This window comes from Protopterus annectens, chromosome 6.part0 (genome assembly GCF_019279795.1).
Source record: "Protopterus annectens isolate FY-2018-M chromosome 6.part0, PAN1.0, whole genome shotgun sequence".
Lineage (NCBI taxonomy): Eukaryota > Metazoa > Chordata > Ceratodontiformes > Protopteridae > Protopterus > Protopterus annectens.
The window spans coordinates 970804307-970828603 of NC_056737.1; the positions used below are offsets into that span (position 1 = coordinate 970804307).

General features: G+C 40.5%; 1 protein-coding gene across 3 annotated transcripts in view; it reads right to left on the reverse strand.

The window, feature by feature from the left end:
• Positions 1-24297, reverse strand: part of CCDC85C (coiled-coil domain containing 85C) — a 967849-nt gene that overhangs the window by 280017 nt on the left and 663535 nt on the right. For all 3 annotated transcript variants that reach the window (XM_044074610.1, XM_044074608.1, XM_044074609.1), the window contains exon 2: positions 12956-13032. In XM_044074610.1, the coding sequence (XP_043930545.1) occupies positions 12956-13032 (77 nt within the window). The remainder of the gene's footprint in view (positions 1-12955; positions 13033-24297) is intronic.

A 24297-nucleotide genomic window follows, 5' to 3' on the forward strand; every position in this document is an offset into this window, starting at 1 on the left:
AACACAGCTCTCAGAAAATGGGAAGAAAACTTCATTTACAGCTCTGAGTACTACAAGGACATAGTATGCTCCTACAGTTTCATAGATGACATTTTTTGGCTTGGAACGGTAGCCCACAAAAGTTCAATGAATTTCTGGACTACATAAACAACAGCACCAGCTTCCTAAAATTCACCAGCAAAACAAGCTCGAAACAAGTAGAGTTTTTAGACCTGCCCCTTTCAAAAAAATAGAACTACCGGCAACATTATCCACAACCTGTACAGAAAACGAACTAGGGTAAACTTCTTGCTCCACGGTAGAAGCATGCACCCACATAAACTCAAAAGGAACATCAAAATCCCAAGGGCTCAGGAAATCCAGGGTGTCAAAATATCTCAACAACTTCCTACAGAATATCAAGGACCTAGAAAACTACTTTCTGGCCAAGGGTTACTCCAGCAGGACACTCCACTAAATCCTAGATCCCATAATAGACAACAGAAAGGAGAACCCCTTTAGGCTGCAACAAAACACCAGGGTCCACAATCAGTATGGGAACAAATTCAGACTCAACTTCATTCTCCAGAACACAATGGACTATAAGGACATTCAGAAAATCATTCATAACAACTGGACTATCATCACCTCAAACAGACACTTTGGACACATATTCCCTGAAGCACCTGGTTTCACCATGAAAAGGGGCACCAACATTAAAGACTTCCTTGAGCGTAACCCTCCCAAAAAAAAACACAGGACTGGCACCTACCCTTGCAGCACCAACCCACCTTGCAACTACTGCAAATACATGGGAAACATGGACCATTTCTACTGCCCCAACAACAGAAGAATGGTGACCACCAAGACCCCTGGGAACTGCATAACAGAAGGGGTGGTCTACAGGGCAAAGTGCAACAAATGAGAATCCTTTTACATTGGCAAAACCATCAATGTCCTTAAAACCAGGACTGCAGACACCTGTTTGACATCAAACACAAGATACCCACGAATCCCCTAGCATTACACTCTTCAAAAAAACCAGGACGCAACACCTTCAAGTTTCTGATACTGGAACAGCTGGACAAGAAACCCTACAATGGAGACTTCAACTCAAAGCTTGAGAAAAAAGAACTAATGTGGCAGATTGAGTTAGAAGCCAGGAAACCTCCAGGTTTAAACACTATGGAGTCCATCACTTCCATCCTTAATTTGAGGACCTTGAACTATGCCCTCTACAACTGAGAACACTCACGGACCTGAACATTCATGGTATGTACACCTCATAGTAGTAGTTTTACTTCTATCCCTTTTACTTTGACTTCTATACCCTTGTTTATGTGTAGTTTCATTTATTTTTAATATTAATATTTTGAGGTTTATTATGATTTTCAGCTTTATCATCTTTACTCATTATTCTGTAGTATGGTAATGTATTTCTTCTATAAAAAAGAACAGCCTCTCTGTTAGACCCGCCTTACACCCCAAAACCTTTAATTTCAGACCCCTTCTCTCCCCTTTTCAACTACACTGGTGGCCCTGTTTTCCATTTCCCCCCCTCCCCGTACGTACTGATCCTTGTTAACCCAACACACTTGACTGCTACCTTTCAGCTACCACGAGACTGCTCTAAGTCACCTCCCCACCTTACTCTTTAACTTCATCCCATTCTCAGTCTTATCCGTTCTCTCAATCTCATGCCTGTTGTTTACATTTTTGATTTTATCACATATTTACAATTTTTTATACTCTTCTTTATTTTTTAAAATAGTTTTCACTGTTTTCTTTTATTTTTCATGTGGCCACTCCATTCATCTCCCCAGATATACCGTGACCGTCATGCCACTCATTAACGCCTAACCGGCATACTCCCCCCGCCCGCACAACAACACAACACATACCCTTCCAACAAAGTAAAATCCCCCACTCATACTAGACAATTTGTAATGTATAATTTATAAGTGCTAGCTCTCCCTGAAGAAGAATCGGCTGGATGGCTATGGCCCATTCAGTCTCAAAAGCGCAGGAAATCTCAGTCTCCCTTCTCTAACCCAAAACCACAGCCACGCGACCTACCTATTCCTTAAAAATCGATCACCTTCAGGTTCCACCTCACCCAGAGCTGAAACAAGGCCCTTTTACACATAAAACTTCTTTTCCGTACTCAATATTTTTTGGAACGCTCAACCTAGTCACAACTGCTCTCCCTCCCCGGACCACCTATTCCCAGGGGCTCCTAACCCCTGTACTTACAATAACACATATACAGTTTCTGATTTGGTGGTTTCTTTCAACTCTCCTACAGCTCACTCACTATTTACCTCTTAATTCTGTAATCTCATTACAGCTCTAGTGTTAATGTTAACTTTATTTACATGAATTGTTTTATTAAGATTTTATGTATTTCACCATTTTCACAAAATGGAGAATTTCCCCACATGTTTTCATACCAAATGACTGGATAAAAAGAAGCACCCCAACCCTCCGCGGAACACATCCGAGGCTCCTGGTCTAGACCCTTTTCTGATTGGCTCACGCAGCTTCGAGGACTGGATACATCACCACTACAGGAAAAACAAGAGGTCTCAAATAGGTCCGACAGCCCCAGAATTACATTACAAGACAGAAGGCTACACCCACTACAAGCCTCCACACCTGATAGGCTGAACCTGAACTTCACCCCTCCAGCATGGGCATAAAAACCCACGCACCACCAGCTCTCAGGTCATTCTGACCAGTGCTTGGAGAGCACACACAAAAAAGTCCTTTTAAGGGCTAAACCTGAAAGAAAAGGAATGATCTGATTCAAGCACAGCCCTGAATAGGGCTCACTGCAGCTTTCAAAAGGGAAACTCCACGAGCCCGACAGGGGTGCAACAGCTCTTATTAGAGCTCCTCCGACCAGCATTAATGTTATGAAAGCACAAATAAGCAGTAGGAGTTAACTGAGAGGGTACATCAAGTGTATGATCCAAACCTGGTCATAAGAAAGCTGTCAATGCCTATATTAGTGAAGATGCAATCATAACAGCAGAAATAGTTGATCTTGACAAAATTGTGACAGAAGGGCAAAGTATTAAAGCTGTAGACAGCAGAGTGTGTAGAAAATCATTATTTACTGTACACCAGGCAGAAGAAAACCACATTTATCCCAGCAATTAGGGAATTTCAGCAAGTTGGAGTGAGATTCGGGCTGCTATATCCAGCTGTCTTTAGACTATTTTTTTTTCCTGGAGGATCAAATACATGTTTTATGCAGAACAGGCTAAGGAGAAAATAAAAAAAGTTTAAGTAACAAAAAGTGAGTCATGTAAGCAGGAGGGGACGCTGCTTCTCATTCTTATGACAATACAGTTCATAGAGAGATTTTGCCAGCAAAATATTTTCCAGTGTTCCAAAAGAAAATGCAGGACAGACAGAAAAAGCACAGGAGTTGACTAGAAGAATCAGGAGCATCTTGGACTTGAACAGATTAGAGTCTGATGTTGGGTGATGGAGAACACCAACAGCATTGAAATTAGTGAATGGGAGACTATAAAGTATCAGTCATATTTGTGAAATATGGCTTTTAAAGAAAAAGTGCCTGAAAAAGACTGGAATTTGTTGACTTTGTTACATTTTTTTGGGTGGGCTGTAAAGCATATACTCCACTTTATATCATTTATGTTTAGAAGGACACTGAAGGGGGGAAGTAACAGTAAGTAAAACCATTTTTATTCTTACTAGTCTTTGTATAAAATATTTCATGATATAAACTGTATGTTACACATACTAAAGCAGTTTTGTACAGTGAGTAGTCAGCAGTATTTAAAAAGGGGGTTCAGTGACTTTTGTACGTTAAAGATATTAAAGTAAATAAGCATTTTTAGTTGTAAGAAATACAGGTTTTACAGTATAACAGAAGAAAGGCTGGATAAAAGCAAGTTTAATGTTAATATTATGTGGTCTTGAGATGGGCTATAAAATGCACTGATTATACTGTATAAAGAATTAAGATTATTGTTATTTAACATTTGTTTACTGGGAAAGTCATACTTGGAACAAACCAATTTTCCTCTTATTTTTACAACAGTGATGTTTAGATTAATGTTCTTGTTTTAATCTATAAACAAGTGTGTTTTTTGTGAGCAAGCAGGCTTTAACAAATCAACAAAATGATGAAAGGCATACAACTTATACATTTCTTACATATGCAATGAGATGCCTTGTTATTTTCCATTAGGAAATTTTCACTGGGAGTCAAGAAGTCTGCAGCTGAAGGAAGCTGAGCATTCTGTTCCAAGTGAAATTTATAAAGAATCATTGCCGAGCACTTTTCTGTGGAGGAAAGCTGTCTGCAGGTGAAAGCAATTAATACTGAGAGTTCTGAGCATTCTTTGATGAAGGAAATGCAAAATGTAAAGGTAAAACAGCAATCAGTTCAGTGAAAAACAAAGTTTAAAATTGCAGTAAAATGAATAAAAGACAGCAGCCCTAATACTTCAATGCATTTAATAGAACAGTGTACAATTTAGTTTTATTTAAAGACAGCCACAGCACTTTTTCTTACGGTTAAAAGTTAATGTTTTCTGAAAGCATACAAGCTGCTTTTCACATTTGGGAGGGGAATAGAGATAAGAAAAGAACAGACAGCAATCAGCAGTAAGTGGGAACACAGGCTGCAGCATGTGTTTTAGGATGGGTAACCTTAATTTTAGATTAGGTAATAACTGCAGGTGCAGCTATCAATTTGGCGCAATTGTCCCTATCTGGAGGTCTAAGCTTCATTTTTTGAAGATGTACATATTTTGTATATTTGTTTGAAGTTAATAGGAGATGGGGTGTTTTGAAATGTATTTACATTTTTTTTTGTTTGATGGTTTGCATTAATCAAAGTATCTTGAAAAATCTGACATAGTTTCAAATGGAAAAGAGAAGAAAAAACTGTACAAGAGAGCGGCCTGCCAAGAGAAGAAAAACTGTATGAGATCGGCCTGCCAAACTTTAGTGCAGGCATGTAACACCAAAGTTTGAAATACACAATCAAACAACTGTCATGTAAAACAGCTGGGAACAGTATTATTTTATCATTATGGCTATACTACCATATTATCTTGGAACATAAGGGCATACACAAAAAGGAGAGAGCACTGAATTATATTGAAAAATGCAGAGTGCAAATAACAGTGCTGCAGGAGACACCTCTGGAAAGAAATGAACATGTGAATTTGACAAAAAAAGGAGTTCTGGATGGATAAAGGAAAAGGGGTGTAATTGCAGTAATTATACAGGGGCTCCAATAATCATAAAAGAGAGAAAAAAAGACAAAAACGATAGATTTGTACTACTAAGGGGCTACTGACAAGGGAGAAGGATTGCTCTAGCATGTATTTATATTCCACCAAAACTGCCATTATTCAGCTTAACAAATAGTTGCGAGAAATAATCAGCTTTCAGCAGGGAATGTTACTTATTGGTGAGGACTGGAACTTGATTTTCAATAATGAGGCTGTATCAGGGGGACCAAAAAGGGAAAATATAACAAAAGAGGGTAGCTTTCTGAAGAACGTTATGTAAATTAGTTAAGTGGAATAAGTTGATCCTTCCAATATAATAAGGTACTTAAGAATTACTTGACCTGAAGGGATATCTCACAGCTACACAGTTAAGGCTTATAAATATAACACAAGCAGAAGGTTATAATTCAAAATGGAAAAAGATGATGAAGCAGGGGGAAGTTCAAGAAATAACAAGAGTGGGATTTTGTATGCCGATCCTTAAGGAGAATAACAACAACCATACAGAACATCTTTGAATGGAGAGATGAAAAGTCAGCATGCAAAGGAGAGAAGTAGTGCTAAAATTGAATTCATCTTCAAGTCTTGGTGAATACCTTCGCAAGGTGGACCCTGTTTTCACAAAATCTCACCAAGACGAAACTGATATACAGACTGTATTTATATAGCATATGTCATGGACAGAAGTAGGTCAAAAGTTAAAAGAGATAGCTGGGTGCACAAGACCCAGGATAAAAAAGTGCCCAATCCTGGCAGGCGCACTGGTGCCAGGACTGGAAAAATATGACAGTGTAGAATCCTGAAAATAAGGAAACATTACTAAAATGGGGCCAGGCCCAGGGGGAGGATGCCCCCCCTGTTGTAGAAGAAAGTAGCAGTCCACAAAAATCACAAAAACTGATAGTCCAACAAAGAGCCATAAAGATGATAGGGTGGACTACTGAGGATAAGGATAAGAAAGAAATTATGTACTACTATTATGCAAAAAGGCCAGAATTTCCTGACACAAGATGTACAAAATGATTAAGAGAAAAATTAGAGGAAAGAAAAACAATTTTGCAAGAAAAACTGTCAGAAGCTTCAAATGAAAATTTGCAATCATTAATACAACAGATTAATGAAAAACAGTACATAGATCAAGAAACTTTGATCTGTTTGGAAAACAAGCATCTGAGGAAGTGGAAAAATATAAACAACAAAACCTAAAGATATTTGAACAACACAAAAATGAAATATGGACATGGGAAAGAAAGAGAGATTTGATATGGTGCAATATTTATGCAAAGCAGAAAGCCAAATTAATCAATATAAAGAAGTAGGAGTAAAAAAAATAGAAACTGAAGTTATGGAGTGCCTGCAAAGTGAAAGGTTTGGTGTAGAAGGTCTAATACAGGTTACATCACAGCATGATGGAGTGAGCCCCCAAAGTAGGGAGAAACAGGAAGATCAGGAAACATCTGAAGAGGAAATATGGACATGGGAAAGAAAAAGAGATTTAATATGGTGTAATATTTTGCAAAGGAGAAAGCAAAACTAACCAATACAAAAAGAGCAGCACCAAATATATTTGAAGAGAAATACAGGCAAAGGAATCTGGACATGAAAAACTTTTCAATACAAAAAATAAGAAGACAAAGAGGAAAAGTAGAAAAGGATATTAGTAATGGAGAAGTTAAAGAAATAGAAACTGAGGTTATGGAGTACCTGCAAAGTGAAGGATTCAGTGTAGAAAATCAAATGCAGAAAGCACCAAAACAGGATAGAGCAATGGATATCCAAATTAAGGGGAAGCCAGTGGGACAGGAAGCAATTTGTCAGGTGCCATATAAAGATATTTTTGAGCCTTCCACAGGAAATCAGTATAAGCATTTACTTGAAGCTAGACAGCAAGGAAAGGAACAGGAAACTGTGGAAACTCTGATGCAGTCAATGTTGAGGAGTGATAGGCCAGTGAGTTCCAATATGACAGAGTAACAGATGGCACAGGATGAAATTGAAGAGAAGGTGCTACAGGAAGATGCTATAGAACTTTCTATAGAACGAACACACGAAATGGAAAACAAGGGATGTGCCTTCAGTTTGGAAGAAAATTAGCTAAGAGAAGACTTGCTTAATTTAATAGACATGGACAGATATATCAAACTCAATGAGAGAAATAGCCTGCAGAAGGTCAAAAAACCCCAAAAAGTCAGAAGTCTGATAAAACAAATGAATGGAGTAATTAGAACTGTCCATAGAGATCCATGTGATATAACAGAAGTAAACAGGATATATTATTGTGCTGCTACATTAATAACTGATAAAGTTCTACAAGAAGAACACAGGGTAGTGAGGGAAAAGAAGGGGAGAAATCAAATACCATTATGGAAGTATCAAATAGAGAAAACTATAAAGAAATTAAGACACGAAGTGTCACTCTTAAAAGACTATAGAAGAGGGAATAGATCAACAAAATACTAAGAAAGATAGATATGATTAAAGCAATACAGAGTATTAGAACAAACCAGGATCTATCATGCACTATCGCAAAGAAACTAAACATTTCAACACAAGTGAAAAAACTTAGAAGACATACAGATAAATATAAAGGAAAAGTACAAAATAATTAATTTATTGATGATCAAAAAAGTTTTATAGAGAATTGGGATATAAGGTAAAAGGAATTGAAAGACCACCAAAAAAAGTACTAGTAGATACATTTTGGAGAAGTATTTATGAAGATCCTGTGAAACATAAAGATGCTAAATGGATAGAAGAAGTAAAAGAAAGAATAAGAAGTTTAAAGGTGCAGGATATGAAATGGGATGGAGTAACAGCCAGAGAGATTAAGACAAAGTTAAGAAAAGCCTCTAATTGGAAAACCCCAGGCCCAGATACAGTTCCTAACTTTTGATTAAAAGTATTAACATCTTTGCATGAGGATTTAGCCATGGGTAAGAACCATTTACATGTGCACCCTGAACAGACATCAACCTGGATAACAAATAGGCAAAACAATGCTCCTTAAGAGTGAACCTGCAAGACCAATAATTTGCCATCCAACGATGTATAAACTGTACACATTAATTGATTCTAACAGAGTTTAGTCATTTAGAAGAAAACTCAATTATGGCAGTAGAACAAATGGGTAATAAAAGGAAGTCATATGGAACAAAGAATCATTTGTTGTTAAATAAAGTCATACTGGAGAACTGTAAAAAGGGGAAAATTTAAGTACGGCATGGACTGACTATAAAAAAGCATTTGATAGTATCCCACATTCATGGATAAAAGAGTGCTTAAAAATGTATAAGATACACTCTATACTGATCGACTACATTACATTACAGTGACCATGAAACAGTGGCAGACCACTTTGCAATTACGCTATGATAAATAACAGATTATTACCCAAGGATAAAAATTCAAAGGGGTATATTCCAGGGTGACTCTCTCACCGCTGCTATTCTGCCTTGCCATTAACCCATTAAGCTGTTTACTTAACTTAGGCCATGGCTACAATTTGGCTCCTACAAAACAACAAAGTGTAAAGACTTTTCATCTTCTCTTTCTTGATGATTTAAAACTGTATAGCTCATCAGATGAGGAACTGAAAGCACAGCTGCAGGTTGTCAAAACTTTTTCAGATGATATAAGAATGTCATTTGATCTTGATACGTTTGCAAAAGCAACCTTTAAAGAAGGGACACTGTAGCACCAGGAAACCATCAGTTTGGGACAAGAATGTGATATAAAGGAACTTGAGCAAGAAGGAGTGTATAAATATTTGGGAACTCAACAATAAAATATGAACAAATGCGAATAAAACTTAGTAAGGAATATGTTAGAAGACTTAAATTAATTTTAAAAACAGCGTTGGTATCTAGGAACAAAATCCAAGCTATAAACCAATTTGCTCCTCCTGCCCTAACTTAATTTTGCAGTGATTGACTGGCCCCAAAATGTGTTGGATAGATTAGATAGGAAAACAAGAAGGATGCTTCATGCTCACCAAATGATTTGTAAAAATCAGTGTATACCACGATTATATATTCCCCGTTCTGAAGGAGGGATGGGCCTCCATTTACATGTATAGATCTGCAATTGTGGGACTCCACACATATCTACTGACCTCACAAGACCCAAATGTAGTGAAAGTTTTGAAACATGAGGGGAATAAATCTAAAATGACTTCTCTGCTTAATTTAGCAGAAAAAAACAAAGCAGAATAGTAGTTAAAACGCAGAAATAGGCAGCTAATCACAACGCACTCTGCAATTCTGGCTGAATGACTCAAAAGACAATAAAGACTCCCTTTAAAATAAAAAAAACAGTTTAATTCTTACTTAGAATTTGGAATTAGCGCTTTCATCCTGTTTAACAGGACTTCTTCAGATTCAATTAAAACAAGATGGCCAACTTCCTTTTATCGTTTATACAACCAGGAAATGACATCATACTTCTCGAAAAACACTTCCTGTGGCAAAGATTAAAATCAAAGATAAAAAAAAAAAAAAATTTGCAGCAATAAAAGCTTCCCTTACAAAAACCTTAAGATACTTGAAGCGGAAAAAATATAAAACAAACATGAAAATGAATTATAAGAAATCACTTTCAAAATAAATACTTTATATCCTAGCCTCAAATACTGGCTTTAGTGCAAAATAAAATCATTAAGTCTTGGGGGGTTGCAAGCATTTAATTGTAACTGTCAAAAAACTTCTTTTTCTTCTAACAACTTAGAATTGCCACCCCTGAGGTTAATGTGTACCCTTTACAAAATGGCAAATCTGAATGTATTACAGGTTTTGTTACTTTCCACATGCCTGTACAAAGCATTCTTCCTGTTTTGTTTCCTAATTTCATAACAGTGCTCATAAATTCTGTTTTAGGAACCTGTTTTCCGGACATAAAATGCCGGACAGGTGGAGCACATGGCCAAATAAACGACACCCTTTGTACTACAGTTCCCATACTGAAAGTTGACCTTAGTCTGATTCGTATTTTCTAGCTGTATTTCTTCTTTGAGATATATGTATTCACACTGATTACAACATCCATACTTTTTGGTCCCCTTGTCTCTTGCATACTTTCGTTTATTCTTACTGTCCTCTAAGTTAGCCTTAATATTCCTACCTGTTTTATATACAAAAGTTGGGCTATTTCCGAGGAATTTATAAAGTTCTGTGTCACTCCTTAGTATATTCCAGTTCTTTGTTATCACATCTTTTACCAGAGGAGAATAAGGGCAATATTTCAAAACCATAGCTCTACTAAAATTATTTTTAAATGAATTTTCATGTACAGGGGTAAAATTTATTCCCAATAAGGGTTAGTACAAAGTTCCCCATTTAGACAAAGTGTAGTCAATGGTCTCTCTAATAAATTTCTGGGGGTACCCCCTTTCCAAAAACATACTACCCACTGTACCTAATTCTTTAACCACTTCAGCATAGTCAGATGTCATTCTTGCTGCCCTAATACATTGTCCTTTAAGTATGCTTTTTTCTGTGAATAGGGATGACAGCTATTAAATTCCAAGTAAGAATTACTAAAGGTGGGTTTACGGTGGATGTTGGATTTAAAACCTCTATCAGTGTGTTAAATGTAACAATCTAAGTAAGCTAAACCTTCCAAATCATAACTATGAGTGAACTTAAAATAGGAACATCTGTTGTTAAGGTATATAACAAACTTCTCTATATCCTCAGTTTCTCCTTCGCATAAAATAAAATCATCATCAAGGAAACGTACACACGGTTTAAGATTCTTTTTGTAGGTACTGTTGAATACATGTTAGTGTTCCCATTCAGTTAAAACTAAATTCGCAAATATGGGGGCACAAGAGGCCCCCATAGCAACCCCTGATGACAGTTACAAGAAAAGAAAAGACATGTCATGTATAATGCATGTAAATGAAAAAAGTTAATAAGGTTTGTTGTCTTTTCTGTTAATGTACGTTTGTCTGTCTTAAGTGATAACTTAAAGGTGTTAAAAAAAGAAAGAGATTGGATAATTACTGCTGCTTGGTGTGGGAGGCAAACACATTCGACAAATGCTCTACTTTGCATTGCATTAATTTATATGAGCTACTGATGTTCATCAGGTTGTACATGGGTGCTCTAATCCCATGAACCCTGGGAAAACAAAATGGCCTTCATGTCTGTGCAAAGGACTAACTGGTATGGATAAGTGATTTAGGTACAGCAAAACTTATAAGGGCAGATGACTGTTTACAGGAGGAATACCAAAACTGTAGAAAGTTTGAACATTCTTGGATTGTGTACTACAGAGGGAATGGTACAGCAATGAGTAAGCTAATGTTGTTACAGTTACTAATCATGACACCTGCAACTTAGATATGAGAAAATGTCTTGACCACCAGAATGTCAGAAGTGGCCTAGCGGTAGTCTGTCACTCAAGAGTATGAAGTGTATAGCTGTGCAGCTGCTGCAGAGTAAATGAAACAACATTATACATGTTGTGCAAGCCAGCAGACAAATATGTGTCACTTCATATGCTTGTAATGGTATGTATTTCTGTATGTTACCACCTTAGTGGAAGAAATGCTCATCATCGGACTCTAAAGATTTCCATTTAGACCAACAGCGTACACGGTTATATACTACTGATGGATTTAATGCACATCAGCAAATGGCATCAGAAATACTCGGTCTAGGGATCTAAACCTCTTCTGCAACACCAACAGAACAGTATGGATGTACAGGTACATCTTGCAGAGGACACTGTTGCTGTTGAACAGACTCCCCATCAACATAAAGCAAAGTTTATCCCTGTCCACATACAAATAAAACTTAGACCTATGGATGGGAAAGAGAAATTTTATCCTAGAACTGCCCCCTGTACTACTAATGGATAGAGGCAGCCCGTAAATGCTTCATCCTATGCACAGGTCCACTCAACTTATCTACGATATGACTCCAGTTATTCTCATTAGGGGTAATATATAATTACTAATCATGGTATGGGGCAAGGCCCATCTATAACCAAATGGAATAGGTTATTTAATGCACAAAAAGGGGAAAGTGGCTAGGTTTAAAATGGCTCACAGGGCCAGACAGCCTATTGCTTACATATGAACCTATTACAATCATAATACAGCAAACTACAATCATCCCATATCTCCAGAGGCCCACATTTTAAACAACTGGTAACCCTGCTGCAACAACCTCTAGACAGGCAGACATTTAATGCATGATACATAAAATACATATAATTTCTGTGACCCATCAGTTAAGTCCACAAAACTGTAACATGTTGCCTATACAATGCTGCTGCATGAATGAAACAGTAGGAGCTAAAGTGACCACTTGGATGAATATTCCTTATGGTCATTACCTGTCATGCTGTGCAATAATGTACATGTGCTCATCAGCCTAACGAACTGCGTGTACTAACACAGTGACTACTGAAGCCCCTGACGCTAGCTGCAGTCCTTTCCTTTAGACTATAACTAATGCTAGGCAGGCCTCACTTCAGCTCGTGTATGTCTGACTGCTGCATAAATAATGGACACTTGAGAAATCTAAAGCAAACATACACAAAGGAGATGTGATAAAGTACGGTGTCATACAGATAAAATAATGGCAAAAAAACCCCTCCTGATAAAAAAGTGGTTAAATTAATTGTACACCTAGAATAACAATGACATGACATGAAAATGCATCATCTGCTGTAAAAATTCACAAAACAGATCCTACCTGTGAAAGAAGTTTATTGTCATCTTCCAGCAATCTGACCTTAGTTTCAAGTTGCCGAATGTAATTTGAAGAGGACTCTGAAAAAAATAAATAAAATAAAGATAGTCATGGCATGAACAAAATTACAACATCTTCACAGTAGCTCCACAACAGTGCCAAACGCAACACAGGTAGAGGGTCACAATAAACTACACAAACAGATAAACAGCTACAACTTCACATAAATGATATCATTATTACTGTAAACAAAAAGTGCCAAGTGCTTAAAGCATCAAAGCAATTTCATCATGAACTTAGATGATATAAAGTTAATGTTTTTCTTAAGAATTTCAACAAAAGGCTAGTAAAACAGGAGGCAGTATAATTCTGAACATTGTTAGTTACACTTTTCTGACATTTACTAGCTTGAAGCAGGAAATATGGTAAAGTATTTTGAGACCATTACAGTACAGTAATAAAAATAAATGTTTAATGAGCACTGTCCAAAGAATGGCATGTCAACTAATTGTCTCATTCTTTTTAAATCTAGTTGCCTATAGCCACCTTGAATACACCAAGGACTTTGGCCTTGGGTTCAAAGCTGTTGCTGACAGCCAGACAAAGAGATCAGCTCAGTCCAGACAACTCTTGCTGCTGAATTGCAGGTTTCAGCAGAGGCATGGTCCCCTCTGACTCCACTGCTTCCCTATGAAAGAAGGATGTCAAGAATGAAACTTTACACCTACAGCATTAAGGTTTTGCTCTTTTTTCCTTCATCCAGTTCAAAGACATCTACAAAGTCATTCTGAAACTACAGCATCTATGTTTGCTAGTTTAGCACCCTTATGGACAAAGTGGAAGATGGAAATACTCTTTCCCGGTCTATCTGAAGCTCATGATTCCCACTATGGGGAATGGATAGTATCAGACCAAGGAATAGAAGACCACTGTTGAGACAGTGACACTGGGAATTTCTGGCAACAATAATACTTCTTAAGGAAATTAAATATACAGCCCGCCATCCTAGGCACTGAGACTGCAGTATCAGGGTACTCCAAAGCTAACTTAATAATGTCTTAGAAGGTATCCAACAAGGGTAGTACCACCAATAAATACTGCCCTGTTGTCCTGCCGTCTTCTCCTTTGTGCAGCTGAAACAGTCAATAACTCACCTCTTCCCTCTAGGATGTTAATTTTAAAATGTCAACAAAACTAGGGTTGTCAGGTGGCACAGGAGGGGTTGAAATTCCTTCTTCGTCACCAATGTCTTCCAACAACTAACTGGAATCTTGGGGCTTTAAATAATTATTCTTTTATAGATTTCTAGCATTTTTGACTATTGAAAGTGTGTAGGAGGCCACCATTGTGCTGTCCACAGTTTCTGCTTCCACTACAGCCTTTTAATGGCTGCTGACAGCTTGCCATAAGGTGGTCTCAGGTAGACTAGGTGTCTGTCTGATCAGGAAAGACAGCATAACCAAGCAAAAGGAGAATTTGTCCTCCTTTAGAAGAACGTGACCCTGGAGAAAAATGGGCAAAGGTTTAGTGGCCAGCACCTGAAGAAGAAAGTTCAGTTACAATAACAGGAGAGACAGAGGCATCATTTCTGCTGCACAATTTTTTGCAGCTTTTCGAACTTCTCACCTAAGCAGTATGGTAGCCTGCGACACTTCATGCTTTCTATATATTATTTTTTATGGTCACTGTGAAATAATGTAAATTTTGACGATGAAGTGCAAGACTTTCTGTTTCATTTTCCGGAGCTTCAGAGACAAAAAATTATATATGGCTTTTCTACGACACCAAACCCCCTGTAGATAGACACCTTTATGTCGGGTGAAGCACCCCAATGAGCTAATTAGTTAAGGTACTTGTCCTCACGGGGGATGTGTGTGCTGTAGCACTGTTCTGAGAAAATTAAAGGCATTTTAGCTTCACTGGTGGAGAAAGATAAGCCCTATGACTCAAGCAACTAGCAATACTCATGACTGCTGGAATTACTGAGGGGAAGATAGGAATGATGTGACACTACTAGATTACCTCTCTTCACAAACCTGGGTCACACAGTCCTGTGGCAGTATCCTAACAGGAGACTGGAAATCACCCAGGATCACTGGTTTTGGGGAAGGGGCACACTTTTTTTTTTATTAAATACATTTAAAAAAAATAAAATAACATAATATGAAGACATAAGCAGCTATACAGTACAACGAATCATATACCATAACAAGTTCAAATGAAGTATACGTTACAGTATTACAGTGAATGCAGTACATTATATGAAATAACACGTAAGCAATAAATACATAACAGATTATAAATCCAGAGAAAATTTCTTCTAATCTGCAAAATATTTACAAATAATAACTTACTGTACTGAAAAGAAAACAAGAAATTGAACAGTAGTTATTTAACATCTCACAACTGACTGTTTAATATGAACCTCCTAGTGATACTTACTGATTACTTTTTTGTACAATGTGTTTATGTCTTTTAGGTTTGGAAGCTGAAAATTTATACGTGTTTATATATTTACAAAACATATGTTGCTCTAAATGTCTTAACAGGCATTTGGAAATACTTTCATGATCTAAATAGGAAATCAAATGATTTCCTTTGAAGAAGCCTGCGGCCATCCATCAGTGTGTGTCCAAACTCTTTCTCAGGTGGAAAGATTAAAGTATTCTCTTTGCCAATGCACAGTGCATTGTGGGAACAATGGGTGGCGTTTAGTAGCCTGGGAAAGTCTTGTTAGCAAAGCAGTCTTAACACCTGGCTAAACTTTACCAGTTGTTAAAGTATATGTAACTCAATTCTGCTGTGGTTTGTAAGAAGCCTACAGTTTACTTTTCTGTGTGCCTTATTTATATTTTAGGCAATAATAGAGAATACTGGGCCTTCATATTTTCCTCCATGACTTTAAGCAGCATAATTTGACTGTAGATTCTTTCTGACAGCTGCAGGAGGTTGGTCTAATGGTGGTTCCTGGTACAGTCCATTTCCACTGGCTTTCTCAGGAGCCATGACACTTGTCATCTTTTTTTTTTTTTTTAATTCTGCTTTTAAGCAAATTTCCAACCCCCCACCCCACCAACCTACCCACTCTCAATCTTAAAAAAAAAAAAAAAAAAAAAAAAAAAAAAAACTAGGTGCAGGTGGTTAACAGGTGGCAAACCCACTTATAAACAAACTTAACCTTTACCTCTCTCTCACTCCATCTGCCAGTCTACTTGTCCATCTACCCAGTTTATATAGCTATCAGTCTTTCTGTCCATCTGTGTGTCTCTCTCTGTCTAACCTAAATTAATCTCATCTAATCTAATCTACTTATCTGTAAAACAACAGTGGTCTGTGACGGTAGAAGTAAATCCCAGCATAGTTATTAAGCAAGAGACAACTTTGTATGCCTGTCTGACCACGTAGCCTGCTATTCTGGACCTGCATTTTCATCAGGTACAGTGTTCTCTATATTTGCCACATTTTCTTTACTGGTTGTTTAACTGGGCACAGCCCACTAACAGTGCATCCCCAGATATGCAGTTCAGTGTACTGTATAACTGTACATTATAACAGCCATGAAAAATTATAGGAATAACATTATCATTAGTTAGTAAAGGAAAAGTTAGGTTCTATATATGACAGAAAATACAGTACAACTTGGAAAGTTTTTTGAAAGAAAACATAGTAGTGCAAAGAATCAAAATTTGTAGCACAGTGCATTAAGAAGTTCTACAAATAAATTCAGGTCATTTGTAAGCAGAGGTTTTATTTAGTTGTATTAGTCTCCATATTAAACAGTAGTTTGGTTTAGAAACAAGTACTGTCAGTTAATAAGGCTCTTGCATGTTCAAGTAAAAAGACAAGATTTTCACATTAATTAAATTTGTCTACCACCTATGGGATAGGTAATATTAGTGGAACTTTTTCAAAATGCCAGTTATATAACACCCACAGTATCATCCACATACGTTTTTTTCCCCTAATTGTTTTTTGTGCACGCCTACCACAGCTGATCATCAGCTGCTCCTGGAGCTTCTCTTCAACCTCCAGATCCCAGAAGTCTATTGCTCACCTGGATGCGAGTCAACAGTTAGGGCTTGATAGGAGATCAAGGTGACTCACTGCAATGTAATACTGAAGAGCAAGTTGTAACTTCTACCCTACCCAGAGACCTTGCATCCCCACACAGGACATGCAATAATGCAACAGAGAAATCCAGCAGATGTCTGCTGTTGTATTCCCAATAATATGGGGACTATTGAACCCATTCCCAGTTCTCACAGACCGAGAGTGTCAGCATTCAACCAAAATCTCCTCCCTCCCCAATGACATGTGAACTGACAAAATACAGCGCTTCTCCCATCCACCCCCAGACAGTTCCTCAGGATCCAGGGATGTACATCTGCATTTGTTTTCAAAAGAATTTGGAAGATCTATGCGGTTGAGTGGCTCATTACAATTTAAAGCTGTTCTTACCTGGATACATGACAATATAAGGAAGAATTGTGCAAACAAAAGTTGTAGCAGCCCATTTTTATTTTGCACGTAAAGCAAGCATAGTCTTATGAGGGGTGATGATGTTCTCCATTATTTTGTCTAGGTGAGCTCAGCCACTCAAGGCTATGTTGACTGCTGATGCTAAAAGCAGTCCCACTTTTAAACATTTTAAGTACATGTATCAGTCTTCTAAACTTAGTTTTGCATAGGCTGCCTGAAAACAACTGTTAAAAATGCAAAAAACAGGTTATCACTGGTACACTGGTAAAAAAATGGCGTTATATAGTACTTATCTGTCTTTTACAGCTTTAACCATTTTTAGCACTTTTTTTAAACAAGACACATCACTTAATGCTTCATCTTTTCTTTATACTATGTGTGTTGTGATGCATAAATTCAAAAAATGTCCTTTAGAAATGTGTAGCACAGTTTTATGAACATCTGAAGAAGTTACTCGTTTAATGACCTCCAAGTGGCTGAATGACTAGTGGTTCAGCCAAAGGTCAACACAACATGCTCTACCTGCAGTTAAATATAACTTTTAAATAGTTACCTTTCTGTCCCAAACATAATACACACTGATAGTTCTGCTAAAGTGAGGAGTTTGTGTAATTATAAGGTTATCGTGAATAATGACAATATTGCTATGGCTTTTCAAATGCAGGCAGTTAGATATTAACTCATTGTAATGCATCTCACTGAAATTAAAATTGACAAAAAGACACTCCTTCAAAATGACCTACATAAATGGACTTACAGGGGCTTCAACCTCCAACCCAAGAACTCCAAACACATCCTTCACGTATACTGTGTAATATGCACTACATTCTGCAGAACCGTGTTTGAGTCGCACAAACTCTGCTTACATACACTGATTTTTCATAAAGCCACTTAAACCACAATATGTTTTGTGGTCATCCTATAAAAGTTGACGTTTGTACTTACACTAATTTAAAAGTTACACAAAACAAAACAAAAATGTAAACTATTAACAAAATTGCCTATTTTCATGTTGCAGTTTGATAATTCTGAGAAAACTATTACGTTGAAAAAAAATGGATCTGAAGTAGTTAACTTCATTTGTCCATCAACCTGCGGGTATCGGATCCATATCGGATCTGAGCTGGCAGCTTCAAACAGCTAATATCCGAGCTCCAAGCTCCTCCCCTTACCCATAATCCCCTGCCATCCCTCTCTGACCTCAGATCTCGTTTGCCGCGGTTGAATCAACAGCTTTGAATGAGTTCCAGGCGTGGGAGTTAGTCGTTCCGTGAGAAAAAAAATCTTTCTTTTCTAACTTTTCTTGTAGACTGATATTGCTTGTTGTGTGTGTTGCTCCCTAGTATTAAAACCCTTTAGTTATAATATTGTTATCTCATTATTTTTAGTGTAGTTCATTCCTCTCCGTGTGTGTTGGGCCTTGTGTTGTTTTTAGTTTAACTATGTCTGAGGCCCCAAAAACGTTTTTCTCTAAATGCACCAAGTGTGGCCATAAGCTATCCCCAGCGGATGGCCACACTCAGTGTGTTATTTGCCTTGGGGTTGACCACCTTTCCTCAGGCTACACTATTTGTGCAGCCTTCAACCCCAGGGCTCTAAAGGACAGGAGGTCAAAGTTGATTCTGGCGGGACTTTTGCCCCCCCGGATTCGGCTTCGACCTCCTCTCCCTTGGTGGCACCTGCCGCAGCAGTGCCCCCTTCCACCCCTGCTCCCCTGGCCGGGACTCAACATCCCACCTTAGGCCAGGAGGAGAGGGAAGCTAGGCGGGAGAAGAAGAAAGATAGACACCACAAGCAGCAGGCCGAGTCTTCCTCCTCGGCTCCGCCGGCTAAACAAGCTGCCTCTCCCAGGGCTTCCGGGCCTTCCCCTTCCCGGCTCCATTCACCTCGCTTCTCCCTGGAGCCGGAGGAGGAGACCTGGTCGCCTACGAGGTCATCGAGGTGGCACTCCCGGCCAGCCTCGGCCTCTTCTAGATCCACCCGAAGCTTGTCCGATGCAGATATGGACCAGATGATGCGTAGGTTCCTCCAGGCCCAGCTGTAGATGGGAGTGCTCATGCCTCCCCCCCCTCCGGGGGGGAGCTCGACCCCCTTTTTCGCCCCAATTGCTCCTTCTCTGACCCACTTCCGGGGTTCGGGGCCTTCAGATCCGGGATGCATAGGAGCCGGGGGAGGTTTGGCGCCGATAGTGCTTTGTACTTCGGCTTCGACCGCACCCTTGAGTCTGTCGGGTCCCTTTTCGGATCTGAGTTCTTGGAGCCGAGAGCTGAGCTTCGGATCTGGAGGTGTCAGTGTGTCTTCGGCTCCGTCTCGGTCGGAACATACTGGCCCTTCGGATCCGATTGCTTCGGCGCCAGCCCTGATCCACACATCGGATCCAAGGGGGCTTCTCTCAGATCTTAGAGAGAGCAGTTCTCCCTCGGCATTCGATGTTGTGGAGAGGGTATTGTTGAGGGATTCCAGGCCCCAGGCTCAGACTATGGGTCCACCCTGCACTCTCTCTCAGACGGGCCTACCTTCCATCACCTGGCCCCAGGGACAGCCTGCACCTACATCCCAGATGGTTCCCTTAGAGGAACAAGATGTGGTTGGTGAGGCCTCTTCGGACAGCCCCCCCGAGGAGGTCCCTCACAAACGTAAGTGCAAGAGGAGGCACTTGGACTCACCTGAGTCTTTGACAGAAGACACGGACTTAGAGGAAGGGGAAGGTTCCCCAAGGTCACCCCCCGAGGACGTCTCCTTCGGAGACATTATGGAAATGCTTTGAATTAGAGGGGGGTGGTCAGCCGAAAAACCTTCCTCGGATGAGTCTGTGTTTCTGGAGGCATTTGAAGCAGGCCCATCTACCTTTTGGGTATCCCCTGCCACCGATCCCCTGGTAGATCTCATTACTACCAGGGCATGGAAGGAACCGGACACTGTTGAGCCCATTCCAAAGAGACCGGATAAAATCCTTAGCCCCCCCCCACTTATAGGACGGTATGGAGCAAGGGTGCTCCTGTAGATGCCATGTTGGTGGCAGCTGCCACCAAGAGGGAACTGGCCCAGGAGATTTCCTCGGTCCATCCTCCTGACAAGGAGTCTCGGACGATGGACCGCCTGGGGAAGCAGATGTTCGCTTCAGCTACCTTCACGGGAAGGTCGCTGAACTATATGGCACATGACGTACGACTCCAGCGGGATCTAATCAAGGAATACGCTGGGTCGCCCCCAGAGTCCATGTCGACTGAGGATAAGAAGGTATTCTCAGCTCAAATGGCCACTCTTAAGTCCATCTCAAACACTTCTATGCGGCTCCTCTCCCATGCTACGGAAGGAGCCGCTAGAGCTAGTGGAGTGGGCGTTGTTTTGAGACAGCATGCTTGGATCCACCTCTGCGATTTTGCGGAACCCTTCAAGGCGTCCTTCGCAAATGCCCCATTTGACGGTTCTTCGCTTTTTGGCAAGACCGTCCGCGACACGCTGGTCCAGAGCGAGAAAGACGGGAATACGTTGTCTGCCATCGGAGTCCGCTTCTCAGCTCCCCAGAGGTTCTTCTCTAGGAACCAAAGGGGATAGAAGAAGATGTGGTTCCGGAAGTCTCAACAGTCCCGTTTCGCTCCGGACTCCTCGTCCTTCAGAGGCAGAGGAGGACAGGGTGGATGCCGGCCCAGAGGCAAAGGGGGACTGAAGAATTTCGGGTCGAGAGAACCCTTTTCGGATCGGCCCGCGCAACAACCCTAAGGGGTTACCCGACTGCTCCTCTCTGGAGGCAGTCGGGGGACGTTTCTCGAGGAACCTAGCAGTTTGGAAGTCCATTACAACAGATCGCTGGGTGCTTCAAATTATATCCAGAGGTTACAAAATCCCCTTTCTGAATCCCCCTCCCAGACCCCGGAGCCTCCCCGATGTCCCACCCAATCAAACGGAGGCAGCAGCCACAGAAATAAAGCAACTGCTAGAAAAAAGAGCGATCCAGCACGTCCCCCTAGACCAGTCCGGATCGGGCTTCTACTCCAGGTTCTTTCTGGTGCCAAAAAAGACGGGGGACTTAAGGCCAATCCTCGACCTGTCCTTACTAAACCTGTCAGTGGCCAAAGAAAAGTTCTGGATGGTCACCATTCAATCCATTCTCCCTCTCTTACCGGAGAATGACTGGATGTGCTCGATAGACCTCAAGGATGCATACTACCACATATTGATGGACAGACAATCCAGAAGGTTTCTCCGCTTCCGGCTAGGAGACAGTCACTACCAGTTCAGGGCCCTCCCCTTTGGTCTCACCACAGTCCCCAGAGTGTTCACCAAAGTTTTGGCAGTAGTAGCAGCCCACCTGAGACTCCAGGGAATACAGGTCTTTTCCTACCTGGACGACTGGCTCCTGACCGCCCCCAACAGGCATCTACTATGTTCAGCCAGAGATTACTTCCTCCACCTGGCCTCCCGGCTGGGAATCACAATCACCCTCAACAAATCTTCCCTTCATCCAACCCAGATCTTAAACTTCATAGGAGCCAGATTAGACACAAACCTATTGAGAGTCTTCTTAACTCCGGACCGGATTTGTACCCTGAAGCTCCACGTACTGGCCCTTTTACAATCCTCGGCTCCTCCAGCGGAATTGGTTCTGAGGGCTCTAGGTTCCATGGCGGCCACGATCAATCTGCTACCTTTAGCATGCTTGAACATGAGGGTACTACAATGGACCTTGTAGGTTCAATGGTCCATCCTGCTACGCCCACTGAGTTCACCCACCCCCCTCAGCAGGGCTTGCAGGAATTCCCTGCTCTGGTAGCTCCAGTCACTGGACCTCCAGATAGGGCGCCCCTTTTCTATGTCCCCACCTCTAACCAAGGTGACCACGGATGCTTCTCGCCTAGGGTGGGGGGGGCACTGTATGGGCAGAACCGTCTAAGGCACATGGACCCATTCAGAGACCTTATTGTATAATAATGTCCTAGAGATGAGAGTGGTGCTTTTGGCATTGCAAGCACTCCAGGCCCTTCTTCACTTAGGGACAGTTGCAATTCAGACAGACAACATGTCAGTGGTCTGGTATATCAACAAACAGGGGGGAACCAGATCCTACCCACTTTGTCGAGAGGCCATGAGAGTTTGGGAATGGGCGATCTCCACCAACCGCTTTCTCATAGTGACGCACATTCCGGGTCGGTCGAACATTTTGGCAGACAGGCTGAGTCGAACCATCCTCTCGCCATACGAGTGGTCTCTGAACCCCAGAATAGCGAAGCAAATCTTCCTCAAGTGGTGTCAACCTTGCTGCGATCTCTTTGCGTCTCCTTCGAACGCAAAGTGCAGCGACTACTTCGCTCTAATTCCCCCACCAGGGGAATCCCCAAAGACGCTCTGGTGCATGTTTGGCCATTCGGTCTACTTTATGCTTATCCTCCTCTTCCCCTAATGCTAAAATTCTTGCAGAAAGCCCGTCGGTTGGGGAGCAGAGTGATCCTCATAGCCCCATTCTGGCCTCATCAAATATGGTTCCCATGCCTATGGTCTCATCTAGTGAATCCTCCATGGATTCTAGATCCCACCCTGGCTCTGATCTCTCACCCACTGGGTTTACCAACTCCGAACCTGGACAACCTCAAGCTCACAGCTTGGCTAATCCAGTTCCAGTAATAGTTAGGACTCCCGGTATCTCGTCCCCTGTTAAGGCTATTTTAGTGGCCGCTCATAAACCTTCTACGAGAAAGGTTTATAACAGCAAATGGAAACACTTTACTATCTGGGCAGATCATAGAAAGTTGGATTCCTTTACAGCTCCCATACCAGCGGTGTTAGAATTTTTGTCGACCTTATTCGCCCAAGGAGCTAGCTCTTCCACGGTCAAAGTCTAGTTAGCTGCAATTTCCCATTATCATGTGGGAAGTGATCTTGGTTCTTTAGCATCTTCCAAATTATGTAAGACTTTCTTAAAAGGCACCTTCCTCTTAAGGCCTCCGGTGACAGACGCAGTCCCTCCATGGGATTTAACCCTTGTTCTCCAGTCCTTGACCGCCCCTCCGTTTGAACCCGCAGCCTCGGTGGATCTGAAATACTTACCTTGGAAGATGGCCTTTCTCATCGCTATCACTTCGGCTAGAAGGGTATCGGAGCTTCAAGCCCTTTGCGCCAAACCCCCGTACTTGGTCTTCCATAAAGATAGAGTTTCCCTCAGAACCAATCCCTCCTTTCTACCTAAAGTTGCTTCTGAGCCCAATATTAATCAATCTATTAATTTACCAGTTTTCTTTCCAAATTATCAAAACAAGGGTGAATACAAATTACATTCTCTGGACGTACATAGGCAATTGAAATTCTATGAATATTGCTATGGCTTTTCAAATGCAGGCAGTTAGATATTAACTCATTGTAATGCATCTCACTGAAATTAAAATTGACAAAAAGACACTCCTTCAAAATGACCTACATAAATGGACTTACAGGGGCTTCAACCTCCAACCCAAGAACTCCAAACACATCCTTCACGTATACTGTGTAATATGCACTACATTCTGCAGAACCGTGTTTGAGTCACACAAACTCTGCTTACATACACTGATTTTTGATAAAGTCACTTAAACCACAATACGTTTCGTGGTCATCCTTTGTACTTACACTAATTTAAAAGTTACACAAAACAAAACAAAAATGTAAACTATTAACAAAATTGCCTATTTTCATGTTGCAGTTTGATAATTCTGATAAAACTATTACGTTGGAAAAAATGGTTTGGTTAGCACATCTGCCACATCAAACTCTATTATATCCATATCCACCATGCATTTAGCTATTATTTAAAGAAAAGAAAGAAAGAAAATCTGGTGTTAAAGAAACAACAGCAGCCTTTGAGGTTTTAAGAAGTCAGATGTGGTACCACAACA